At 41.5% G+C, this 13,375-nt stretch overlaps 1 protein-coding gene across 8 annotated transcripts in view; it reads right to left on the bottom strand.

The window, feature by feature from the left end:
- FNDC3B (fibronectin type III domain containing 3B) overlaps positions 1-13,375 on the bottom strand; it is a 364,378-nt gene that overhangs the window by 76,201 nt on the left and 274,802 nt on the right. For all 8 annotated transcript variants that reach the window (XM_045030459.1, XM_045030460.1, XM_045030461.1 and 5 more), the window contains 5 exons: positions 11,927-12,101; positions 10,799-10,885; positions 4,523-4,661; positions 2,386-2,457; positions 641-759 (listed from right to left, as the gene is read on the bottom strand). In XM_045030459.1, coding sequence (XP_044886394.1) covers positions 641-759; positions 2,386-2,457; positions 4,523-4,661; positions 10,799-10,885; positions 11,927-12,101 — 592 coding nt within the window. The remainder of the gene's footprint in view (positions 1-640; positions 760-2,385; positions 2,458-4,522; positions 4,662-10,798; positions 10,886-11,926; positions 12,102-13,375) is intronic.

The following is a 13,375-nucleotide window of genomic DNA, read 5'->3' as shown; positions in this document are numbered from 1 at the left end:
TGCATTGGTACACTACATTCCAGAGCATCTGAGTCCACGTGGATCCAGTCAGTCACAAACACACATGCAAGATCCAAACAGCAGCCAGTCAAACTGAGAAATCCATAACGCTTTTCATTTATACTTTTGCTAAATATATTTAATAAACAATAAACTGAAATAGGGAGATGTCTGAACACAATGGCAAACTATGAACAACTACACAGAAAGCATAAAAATATAATAGCTGCACGTACAAATTACTGGGTGAAATTCTATGGCCCGTGTTATGCAGGAGGCCAGAGTAGATCATCATAAAGGCCCCTTCTGGCCTTAATAATATAGGAATACTTAGGATGTTTTCAGTATGAAGTAGAACATCATTAATTTGTATTTTGCTAAACTACAAGGCCCAGATTTTACACGCACAAAGACAGCAGCACTTTTCAAAATGAAGTAACGTGCACAGGGGCATTAATGGAAATCAGTGACATTTTTACTGTACCAATAATGCTACAATTTTAGCCAAGTACATCATCTATTATTTATAGCAGAAATACTAGCAAACTGAATGTAAAAACTAAGCAAAACTAAAATGTAGGGCTAGGTGAAGCTCTGGAAAATACAAAAATGATAGTTCTCCCTGTCAAACTATTCTTACCTGGCTGTGTCCACCAGTGCTGATACAGCATGCTCGGAGTTTATACAAAGTGCCTGGTTTCAAGTGAGTACAGGTATATTCTGTAGCAGATCCACTATATGCCACTTCCCACTGATTTGCTGTAAAATTAAAATGAACTCATTCAAGTTTGCTTTTGAGAACAACGCGCACTCTCTCTCTTTCTCTGTACATGGCTACTATTCCTCAAGGGAGTTATATATGGGAAAGAAAATCTTTAACATGGTTTTATACAAATACTTGAATCCTTTTTTTGTGAAAATAAAATGTCCATACACTATTAATAACTATATTATTATTGCTTAAATAAATCTTTTAAAAATCAAACTAAGTATAGTCCTGGAACCTTAAATTCCACTGTCCTACAGAAAGGGACACAAAAAAACATGAACAACTCCAAAACAAACAAAAACAACCCAGGTACTCAGTGTCAGCATAATCCAACCTGCAGGCCAGGGCAGGTGGCACTTTAAGGCTGCAGATCAGCACGTGTGGCTGGCTCTTACATGGGATGCAAAGAGGAGCACGGGCCACTTGCATCTTCCTTCATATCTTTCCCTCAGCACTTATGTAAGGAGCAGCCACAATCTGGTCCTACTTAAAGATCACTTTATTTTCCATTAAAAAGGGGCCACAGTCAAAGTACTCCAGTCACTGGATTGTGGGGTAGCCGCTGACAAGTCACTTTACCTCTGTTGTCTAGTTTTCCTGTCAGTAAAATTGGTATAATACCACCTACTTCACAGTGCTTAAAATGGTCTGAGAAAAGTGTGGGGGGGGGGGGAGGGGGAGAGAGCCTATGACAATCTGGGAGCAGCAGATTTAGTAAGACAGTTGTTAATGTGCACCCTTCAGCAACCCAGCTTGATTTTTATCTTTTTTTCCAGGTCTGCAACCCCTTGCGCCTGCCTGCACCCCACATCATGCCCACTTTAAGCAGTGGGTGCTTAATTCATTAAAGTTTGAAGTCTTAGGAAAAAGGTGCACAGAAATACAATGTAATAATGACGATATTATATTAGTAGTAATAATATTCTACAAATCGATAAAATTTTAACCAGGCACAAATGGCACATGCATAACTTAGATAGCCTGCCCTAGGAATCCATGATAATTAATGATAGCAAACATTAAACAGTTTAATAACGTTTTAACTCAGGCCTTGTCTACACTAGGAACACTTTACTGGTACAGGAATACCAGTATGCTATACCAGCAAAATGCTCCTAGCATGGAAATAGCTATACTGGCAAAGCTGTCTTTGTATTGGTACAGTGAAACAATGCCCCATGAGCAGAACAAGCTTTACTGGTAAAAGCACAGCTCTTTGCCTGTATTATTGTGTCTACACTAGGGATGTCTGCTGCCACACCTCTGTCAGTCAGAGATCACACCTCTTTGCACCGCTGACTGACACAGCCAAGCAGCCAGAAGTCTGTAGTGCAGATATAGCCTAGGCCAGAGATTTTTTTTTTTTCAAATTTATGTTTTAATGTAAAACTTGGTTTTATATGTAATGTTTGATAAAATTAATAAACGGTACAGAACAGATGCCAGACTAAACTGTTTATCTAATAATACCATCTATGATATTTGATACAATTGTTTCTTGTATTATTATTACATGAATTAAAAAAAATATTAATAGCTGAAAAAGCCAGGTTTTTTAACCGTAGAATAAATATAACCACAATGTATTGGAATAGATAGATTCTTGTCAAATTTACCTTCAGAATTTCCTTCAGAAATCTCCAATAGGTATTTTAGGATTTCTGAACCGCCATTATCTTGTGGAGGATCTGAAAAATGAGCAACACTTTTGTTAATAAATTAGATTTGAAAAATGGAATTTACAAGAAAATAAAGAATACAGGGACAGATTTTGATCTTACAAAATCACACATATATCTAGCAAGGAAAGCACTTGTCAGATGTACTAATTACAGCATAAAGACCTAATGCTGCATGGTGCAGAGGGCTCTCTGGTCAGCACCTTGCAGATTTTATTCTAATGGACTATCCATACTGTAACAGATTCATTAGGGCACAAATAACCCAAAATAGGGTTGATGGAAGATATTTACTGCAAATAGCTGCTGTATGATTGAATCAACAAGACTAAAGCTGATGATAAAAAAAATTAGACGCTGCCAAATGTGGCATTCATAATTCCAAAGATGATGATTTTAGGATCCACTCTCAATCTACATATCATTTTCAGACAACTTGGAATCTTAGAATACACTGTTGATTTGTTAACCATACCACATACTTTGACTCAGATATTCTTCTCTTGCTATTTGAGTGGAATCAGGAGCTTTAACAGGTTATTGGCATGTATTTTTAATGTTTAACGCAAAGCTGTGATTCCAGGGTGTCTGGTTTTCAAAACCGATGTCTGGAATCCTTTATCATCATCATTGGCTGCTCGTAAACATGTTACATAGTCACCTCACCAAAGACATGGTTCCTGTCTCAAAGAGCTTACATTCTATGTGCAACATGACATGCCCACAAAGGATCTTGAACAGAAAAACCGAGGTGTGGGGGAAGTTGGGAGGGAGAACAGTGGTGACACTAAGAAGACTGCTGAGGCGTGGATGTGCTTAGGCTCTTGCATTACATTATTTGTTTAAGCTTTCTTGTCCATTTCCCTTCTCATAGGCAAGACAGCAGAAGTAAGTTTTTAGGAGGGATCTGACGGAGGAAACTTGGTAGGCAGGAAAGCACTAAGGGAGCACGGAAGAAGACAAAGAGATATTTGTGAGGGGTATCGACAGGGCCGCCCAGAGGGGGGGGCAAAGGGGGCAATTTGCCCCAGGCCCCGGGCTCCGCAGGGGCCCCCAAGAGAAGAGCGGAGGCTCCCGCCTCCGCCCCCCTCCTGGAGCCTCAGCGCATCAAGCGCCGAGTCTCCGGCTGAGCCCCTGAGCCCCGCCCCGATCCGAGCCACGTGGTGAGGGGGCGGGGCTGGGAGCTCCAACGGGGCCTGAGCCCCGCCCCGCTCAGAGCGGCGTGGGGAGGGGGCGGGGCATCTGCCTCCGCTCGGCGTAGAGCTCACAGCCCCGCCCCCTCACCACGCGGCTCTGAGCGGGACGGAGCTCAGGCCCCACCGGAGACACGCTCGGGTAAGAGGCCGGGGCCGGGGGGGGGGAAGCGGGACCCGCCGCCGCCACCGAAGCACAGCCCGGTCTTCGGCGGCGGGGGGCCCCTTCTGTTCCAGGACCCGCCGCCGAAGTGCCCCGAAGGCCCGCGGCGGGGACCCCCCCCCGCCACCGAATTACCGCCGAAGATCGGGCTGCGCTTTGGCGGTAATTCGGCGGCGGGGGGCTCCCGCCGCGGGTCTTCGGGGCACTTTGGCGGCGGGTCCCGGAATGGAAGGGCCCCCCGCCGCCGAAGACCCCGGGCCCCCGGAATCCTCTGGGCGGCCCTGGGTATCAAGACTAACATCATTGGTAGAGCAGATAGGTTGGGATGGGGGCAGGATACACATGATACAGGACCTTGAAAGCAAGAACAGGAAGCCTGAACTTGACATACAGTACAATGGAGAATCAGTGAATTGTCTCAAAGGATTGTGTGTGAGAGAGAGTTGGGGAGAGAGAAGATAGCTGAACCACTACACTTCCACTTTATAAATGTCTTTAAAAATATTTTTGAGCTCTCTGATTATGAAAAAGTCACGGCTTTTCACCACCATCTCTCAGAATGGTCAAATGCTTATCTAACTTTCTCTACAGATTCACCTCTGGGCTGAGAAGCAGCATGCGAAATCTGAGCCTAATGTGCCATTCACATAGGTTTTGTTTACACTTAATTTATGTTATGCCATGAGAAAATTGTGTTACAGCAAACAGCAAAGCTTACCCCATTTAACGCTGAAGCCATGAGATGTTATTGACCCTTTAATAACAGGTCTGGTAGGAGGTCCCGGCCTGTCTGGGCTTGTTGTGCAGACCAAAATTTCACTTGGACAACTCTTTCCTTCCACATTAGAAGCAATCAGCTGAAACAAAAACACAACTAAGGTAACTACTCAGTTCTCTTTTCTGGCAGCTTTGCATGAATTAATCTAATATAGTCCATACAAATATTGCTTATTAAAATAGACAGGACTATCAAATCACAGCAAATTGTGTATGATTCTAACAATAGGTAATTGATCATAAAATTGTTTCATTAGTAAGTACCATCTGAGTTTTTCTCTGGCCCCACCAGTACTTTGTTGTAGTAAATTAAGATAAGAAAATTCTTAATGTCCTTTTTAAAGCAAGTGTCACATGGCAATCCATTGTTATTTATCCGCAGAGAAGGTAAATAATGGTCGTTTCAGAATGTATTACTGTTATTTGTACAGTATTACCATAGTGCTTAGGAGCCCAAGTTATGGACCAGGACCCCATGTGAGGGTGACCAGATGTCCCAATTTTATAGGGACAGTCCCGCTATTTGGGGCTTTTTCTTATTTAGGCTCCTATTACCCCCTACCCCCGTCCCGATTTTTTCATACTTGCTATCTGGTCACCCTACCCCATGTGCTGTACAAACACGGAACAAGAACAACAAAAACATGAGGAGAGTTACAGGCACACCTAACATATGCTAATCTGCACTTATCGAAGCACAAAAGATGCATCTGAAGTATATGTTCTATAGGCCAAATATTGAAGTCTTTACTCAGGAAAAACTCCAAGAGACGTCAGTGGGAATTTTGCTAAACTGAGTAAAGACTTCAGGATTTGGCTCTAAATATGTTGCACAGGAACTGAATATTGAATCAACTATTACAAATACTAATTACAAATATAAACTAGCAAGTTTTTCTACCTGGGAGCTTCAGCTAATCCCCTGGTAGCTCCCCTTTCAATCATCTCTTCCATCAAAGGCCTCAAATTACAAAGATCCTCTCTGCTGAGGGGGTTTGAGCTAACTCTGCTAATCCCAGGGTTGTGAGTTCAATCCTTGAGGGGGCCACTTAGGGATCTGGGGCAAAATCAGTACTTGGTCCTGCTAGTAAAGGCAGGAGGCTGGACTCGATGACCCTTTGGGGTCCCTTCCAGTTCTATGAGATAGGTATATCTCAATATATTATATTATTATTATAAAAAGTTGGATGGGTCTCCCTCCATAGCCAGTTAATGTTACTCCCTGCCGTCAGATGGAAGAGATGGAGCGTGTGTGTCACTAGAAACTGATATAAGTTCTTGGAACAACTAGTCCTGAAACCCACAGGAGGAGAGGATATTCTTGATATAGCTCTAAGTGGAGCACAGGATTTGGTCCAAGAGGTAGATATAGCTGAACTGCTTGGTAATACAGTAACTCTTCACTTAAGTCATCCCGGTTAATGTTGTTTCATTGTTACATTGCTGATCAATTAAAAAACATGCTCATTTAAAGTTGTGCAATGCTCCCTTATACCATTGTTTGGCAGCCACCTGCTTTGTTCACTGCTTGTAGAAAGAGTAGCCCGTTGGAGCTAGCTAGTGGGGGCTTGGAACCAGGGTGGACCAGAAGCCCCCCTATCAGCTCCACTAAGTTCCTTGTGCAGCAGCTGCCCAGCAGGCTATCAATTGCCGGGCAGTTCAGCTGTCCCTCCCCCCACTGCCGTGTGCTGCTCAGCCTCTGCCTTGGAGCCCCAGAGCCTCCTGCTTGTTGTGCAAGGGGGGAAAAGAGGGGTGCTAATGTCAGGGTGTCCCCCTCCCCCTCGCTCCTGTACCTCATCTCCACAGAGCGGGGGCGGGTGTGGGGGGAACGACATGACAAGGCTCAGGACGGTGGGAGCTTGCTGGCGGCTGCTGTCTCAACTTGCTGATCTATTTAAAAAGGCAGTGTACTCAGAGTGGGGTAAGTCTCTGCCATGCTGTCTCCCCTCCCTCCATTCGTGCTGCCTTGTAGAGTGTGAGGCTACATTAACAACAGTGTGTTAACTCTTGAGGGCTCAGCCAAGTGTTAGTTCATCATTTAGCAGTAAGGCATTCCCTGGGAAATATCTCACCCTCTTCCACCCCCTGACTTCATCACCTCAATCAAACTTCACAATCATCACTGCTGTGTACAGTATTAAACTGTTTAAAACTTACAGTGTGTGTGTGTGTATATATCTATCTATCTATCTATATACCCACACATATATGTACATATAAAATATAGTCTTTTGTCTGGCAAATTTTTTTTCCCTGGAACCTAATCCCCCCCATTTATATTAATTCTTATGGGGAAATTGGATTCACTTAACATTGTTCTGCTTAAAGTAGCATTTTTCAGGAACATAACTACAACGTTAAGTGAAGAGTTAGTGACCATAATATAATACAATTTAACAGCCTTGTGGGGAGGAAAACACCAAAGAAGCCCATCACAACAGCATTTAACTTCAGAAAAGGGAACTACACAACAATGATGAAGCTAGTTAAACGGAAATTAAAAGGTGCGGTCCCAAAAGTGAAATCCCTGCAAGCTACATGGAAACTATTTAAAAACAACAGAGCGCCTCAAATTAAATGTATACCCCAATATAAAAAACATAGTAAGAGGACCAAAAATGGGCCATCACTGCTAAATAACAGAGTAAAAGAAGCAACTGGAGGCAGAAAGACATCCTTTAAAAATTGGAAGTCAAATCCTACTGAGAAAAATAGAAAGGAGCATAAACTCTGGAAAGTCGAGTATAAAAGTACAACTAGGCAGGCCAAAAAAGTATTTGAAGAGCAACCAGCCAAAGATGCAAAAACTAACAGCAATTTTTTTTTTAAAGTACATCAGAAGCAGGAAGCCTGCTAAACAACCAGTGGGGCCGCTGGATGACTGAGGTACTAAAGGAGCACTCAAGGACGATAAGGCCATAGCGGAGAAACTAAATGATTCTTTGCATTGGTCTTTATTGCAGAGAATGTGAGGCCATTCTTTTTAGGTGACAAATCTGAGGAAGTTGAAGTATCATTAGAGGACATTTTGAAACAAATTGATAAATTAAACAGTAATAAGTTCCCAGGACCAGATGGTATTTACCCAAGAGTTCTGATGGAACTCAAATGCGAAATTGCAGAACTACTAACTGATGTGTAAACTATCATTTAAATCAGCTTCTGTACCAGATGACTGGAGGATAGCTAATGTGACACCAATTTTTAAAAAAGGGTCCAGAGGTGATCCTGGCAATTACAGGCCAGTAAGCCTAACTTAAGTACCAGGCAAATTGGTTGAAACTACAGTAAAGAACAGAATTATGAGACACACAGATGAACACAATTTGTTGGGGAAGAGTCAACATGGCTTTTGTAAAGGGAAATCATGCCCCACCAATCTATTCGAATTCTTTGAGGGGGTCAACAAATATGTGGACAAGGTGATCCAGTGGATATAGTGTACTTAGACTTTCAGAAAGCCTTTGACTAGATCCTTCACCAAAGGTTCTTAGGCAAAATAGGCAATCATTGGATAAGAGGGAAGGTGCTCTTATGGATTGGTAACTGGTTAAAAGACAGGAAACAAAGGGTAGAAATAAATGGTCAGTTTTCAAAATGGAGAGAGGTAAATAGTGGTGTCCCCCAGGGATCTGTGCGGGGGACAGCACTGTTCAACATATTAATAAATGATCTGGAAAAAGGGATAAACAGTGAGGTGGCAAAATTGGCAGATGATACAAACTTACTCAAGACAGTTCTGTCCAAAGCAGACAGTGAAGAGTTACAAAGAAATCTCATAAAACGGGGCAACAAAATGGCAGATGAAATTCAATGCTGATAAATGCAAAGTAATGCACATTGGAAAACATAATCCCAACTATACATACAAAGTGATGGTGTCTCAATTAGGTGTTGCCACTCAAGCAGAGATCTTGGAGTCATTGTGTATAGTTCTCTGAAAACATTCCCTCCATGTACAGCAACAGTCAAAAAAGCTAACAGAATGTTAGGAACAATCAGGAAAGTGATAATAAGACAGAAAATATAATGCCACTATACAAATCCATGGTACACCCACATCTTGAATATGGTGTGCTGATCTGGTTGTCCCATCTCAAAAAAGACAGATTAGAATCAGAAAGGATACAGATCAATGCAATAAAAGTGATTAGGAGTATGGAACAGCTTCTGGATGAGGAGAGATTAAAAAGACTGTGATTTATCAGCTTGGAAAAGAGATGACTGAGAGGGGATATGATAGAGGTCTATAAAATCTTGACTGGTGAGGAGAAAGTGCATAAGGAATTGTTATTTACTCCTTCATATAACACAAGAACTAAGGATCACCCAATTAATGCAATTAATAGGCAGCTAGTTTAAAACAAACAAACAAAAGGAAATACTTCTTCACAGAACACACTGTGGAACTCGTTGACAGAGGATGTTGTGAAAGCCAAGACTATAACAGCATTCAAAAAAAGAACTAGATAAGTTCATGGAGGATAGGTCCATCAATGGCTATTAGCCAGGATAGTCAGGGATGCAACACTACGCTCTGAGTATCTCTAGCCTCTATTTGCCAGAAGCTGGGAGTGGACGGCAGGAGATAGATCACTTGATAATTGCCTGTTCTGTTCATTCCCTCTGAAGCACCTGGCATTGGCCACTGTCGGAAGGCAGGATACTGAGCTAGATGGACCACTCATCTGACCGTTCTTATGTAAGATCAGCCCAAGGCTAAGTATGCTGCCCAGTCTGCTTAGGAGGGAGGAACCAACATCAACATTTGTCTCAGCCCATCAGGCAGTCTTGGATGGTGGTATCACTGCACTGTCAGTCCAGCCTTGAAAAGCCCAGTTTCAGTATAAAAGTAACTTGCTAAACTGAAGCTACAGGAAAAACAACAACCATCCGCACAAACCACGCTAAATTAAAGAGCACAATATTATGGCAGTCCATCCATGACATCCTGACTCTAAAGTTCATGTAATTTTACATATTCTTATGTGGCATAGAGAGATATTATGTAAACTTGTCTTTACTGCTTGAAGCAATCCTCTTTGTGCAAAACTTTTTGTTTCATCTTTGACTCACTGACATTGTAGTGCATGTTCTTGAGATGAAAGAAATTTTACCCTTTTGAGTTTACAATATTCATACAAAAATTAAACAAAGCTGTTTTCAGATATTTACTCTGTAAAATAATGGTTATGTGCTGGAAGCCAAGTGGATATGAACTTTAGAGGTAATAGGCTCTTTCCACACAATATGCAGTACTTGTAATAAAAAGTGCATGGAGTGATGCCACCTTGTGGAGAAATGATAAATTTACAGGCATGGGCTTTTCAAAGGCCTGACAGCCTGGACTGTTATGTTAGCGAGCAGATATTTAGCACTCCTCTTGCATAAAAATCAGACATAGTAATCCTGGGCATTTTATTAGTAAAATAACACTCAGCACTTGTATAGTGCTTGACATCTTCAAAGTTCTGTATTAATGAGACAGACTTCTGAATTTTGTTATAAGTTAAAAGATATATTTTTATGAGTTATAAAAACATATCTTAGCTAGCGCTATCACTAGAAGAAGAAAACATAGGACATTAAATATAAACTTGCTTGACAATCAGAAATTCACACGTAATAGATGGGAAAGCTTCATTTTCCATACGTTGGGTGAACCTGTCTCCCTGAGTGCTGGGAATGTCCCTGTTTTCAGGGCCTGTTTCAGTGTCCCTGTCTGTTTTCCAAGAACAGTGTTTCTCTGTCCTGGTTTCTGTAACCAGTACAGACTGGCCACTTGAGGGAGTTACACCACAAGGACCACTGGAGCCCTAAGTCATGCTGTTACATGTTGACACCTTGTCCTCCGAGGACACCTTCCAGCAGCACCCCTGCTGCACAAGCCCTTAACCCAGCACCTCCTCCATGTGCACGGAGTGAAATCTACAGGGCAAGCCCTTCATGATTACACTCTGTGGTACGAAGGACTGTATCCTCCTCAAACAGTCTAAGAAATTAACATGTTCTGATGTAAAACATTTTAACTATAACATTATCATCATTGGAAAAGAGACTGTCAAAGGAGGAGACATTTTTTCCACACCTATCAGGTTTTAATCAGAGGAAGGATTTGTGTTTGATAGCTCAGTTTTTCAGTGTTATGGGGTTCTCGTCGTGCAGATCTTTTCAAAATGCGCTGCAACAGACAAAGGAAAGAAACAAACAAGCTTACCCTAAATTTGTATTGTGTGCTTCTTCTGAGATTTTTCACAGTACAGGTTAGCTCTTCTCCAGTGTACTTTGGGTGAAACACGCTATCCTAAAATTTTAATCAAGAACAAACCAAGTTTCTATATATTATCACCAGCATGTATAGATGACATTTGCATCAAACAACACAGCTACGATTCATCGTGTCAGTATGGATTCCAAAAGTTTCTCTTGTTTTCTGTAATCTACCATTGTCATGGTAATTATTTTCTAAAAAGGTGGAGTGATTAATTGAGCTGAATCATGTGCCATTTTGCTATAAAATAGCGTAAGAAAGCAATTTAGTTAACAGTTTAATATATTTAATAGAAACGCAAGTGACAGTCTATTCCAGAAAGCAAGTATCATGCATAGACGTAGGCAGAATGTGGCAGACTGAATTGTTTTAAGGATGAATTACTCCAAATCCTATGACTTTTTCCTTGTGGATTTTTAAGTGGGATTCTGCACGACTCTGCACTACAGACTTGTACCTGACTTTGCTAAGTCTACAAGGTCTCCGTTCCTGGTGCGAAGCAGAACGTTGTCATCTTAGTGTGTGACTCAGGCATAAACAGCCAGGTAAGTCATGCAGCTCAATCCTGCAAAATGTTGAGCACTCCACGAGATGTGGAGTGCCCCCATCTCCACCTGACTACAATCAGAGTTGAAGGCATTCAGCACTTCACAGGAGGGCTCAGGTCTTTGCAGGATCACACCCTTACTCAATGATAAACTGTTTCTAGTGAGTTACCAATGTAACAGAAAGCCGTTTTTTCAAATGGAACTGGGAACACAGAATTTATTTGGATAAAGAAAGGTTGAAAGAAAAAGAGGAGCTTTTCGTTTTGGTGGTTCACCCCAGGAAATATCCCCTAAATTCAGACGCTGGCCTTTTTTTTTTTTTCTTTAATACAAAGCATTCTACTAAACTCATCCTTCTTTTGAGGAGACTTCAGTGAGATCTTGTACAGTAACTATGTAAATATCAGAACAGAAATGTTCTCAATAATACAGGTCATAGTCTCTTCAATGGGGTTGCACCTGTACAAGTGAGAAGAGAATTTGGTCCATGCTATCCACGTTATAATACTACTAACACAGAACTTACATTATCTTCCTCCTGAATTTCCAGGGTGTAAGAAATCACTTCTTCTGGTGTACATCCTTCTGCCTTATTCCACTGCAATGTGATCCACGTGACACCTGCTCGAACCAATCTTGGTGCAGAAGGGGTCTGAGGAATATTACCTGATGTGTAGCACACCACTTCCTGGCTGTACCCACTGTACAGGAACAGAGGGAAAGAAGATATCACATAATTTTTTTTCCAAACTGCATTGTTTGCATATATTGGTATAGAAATATATTGTTAGAATATATAGGCATATACACTATATATAAGCGCATACAGAAATATTACAGTAAAAAGACATTCAGATTGCAAAGTCAAGCACTCAAAAGTTAGGGAATGCCAGAATTAAGAATGCCTATGCAACCTTAATTCAGACCCCTTGTCCACATGCATTATAACACAATCTTTAAGGACATGTTTGCATGCATTTATTTCTACAGGAACTCTGTCTCATTCAGTGCACACAGGAAGGATGGTGCTCTCTGAGTAAGCAGTTAGTCAGTATTTGTTTTCTCCAGTGAGTTGCCTCTATGCCTTACTTACTGCACTCCGTTCAAAACCCGTACTAAACAGTGAATTATTAACTTCCTCGTGGATATTGTTATGGATCTTATCACCATCAGAGTGCTTCAAAAACATAAATTAATTTATCTCCCCTGTGAGGTAGGAAGGTATTATTAACCCCATTTTAAAAATGGGAACTGAAGCACAAGAATGAATAATGCTAAAAGTGTCCACTGATTTTGGGTTCAAAGCACAGCTCCTATGTACTTCAGTGCTGGAGTTGCTCAGCACTTCCGCAAATCTGGCCCCAGGTGACTCAGTCTAGGGTCACAGAAAATCAGGAACACACAATTATTAGCCACCTATGAAATTCTGGTTTAAATGACTTACTTAGCATCACATAGAAACTCTCTGGCAAAAGGCAGAGATAGAATCCAATTTTCCAGAACAACATTTAACTGCCTTAATCATGAGACCAGGGTTCTCTTCCTGCATCCCCATGCTGAATTTGCTACACATCTTCGAACTTCTGCAACAAATGAGGCAGGTATCCTGCAGACAAAAGCCCCATTCACTACACAACCCTGATTCATCCCCAGGATATGGTCCATCCTGTGCATTGAATAAGGCAGGCATTGTGTGGAAAATACAATGTGAGATCATGTAATTAAAGACTGTCTCATAAGGCACATGCCCAGGCAACCTTAATTCTAGCATTTCCTAACTTCTGTGTGCTTGATATTGCAATCTTAAGGTTTTCTATTTTTGTGTGTTATTTTCTCAGTTTTAAAAAAAGCAAATGGGAAAAAAAAATCAGAAATTTCTTTATGCGGTGCCATATTGACACGGTTCCTTAACAGGGTTTGAACCTTTTCATGTAAAACAGACCTCTGCCACTTGAGCTAACAGAGTAACCGTGAG

The sequence above is a fragment of the Mauremys mutica genome, chromosome 9 (assembly GCF_020497125.1).
Source record: "Mauremys mutica isolate MM-2020 ecotype Southern chromosome 9, ASM2049712v1, whole genome shotgun sequence".
Classification (NCBI taxonomy): Eukaryota; Metazoa; Chordata; order Testudines; family Geoemydidae; genus Mauremys; species Mauremys mutica.
The sequence above is the reverse complement of the archived record's forward strand: the minus strand, read 5'-3'. Positions and strand labels throughout refer to the sequence as shown.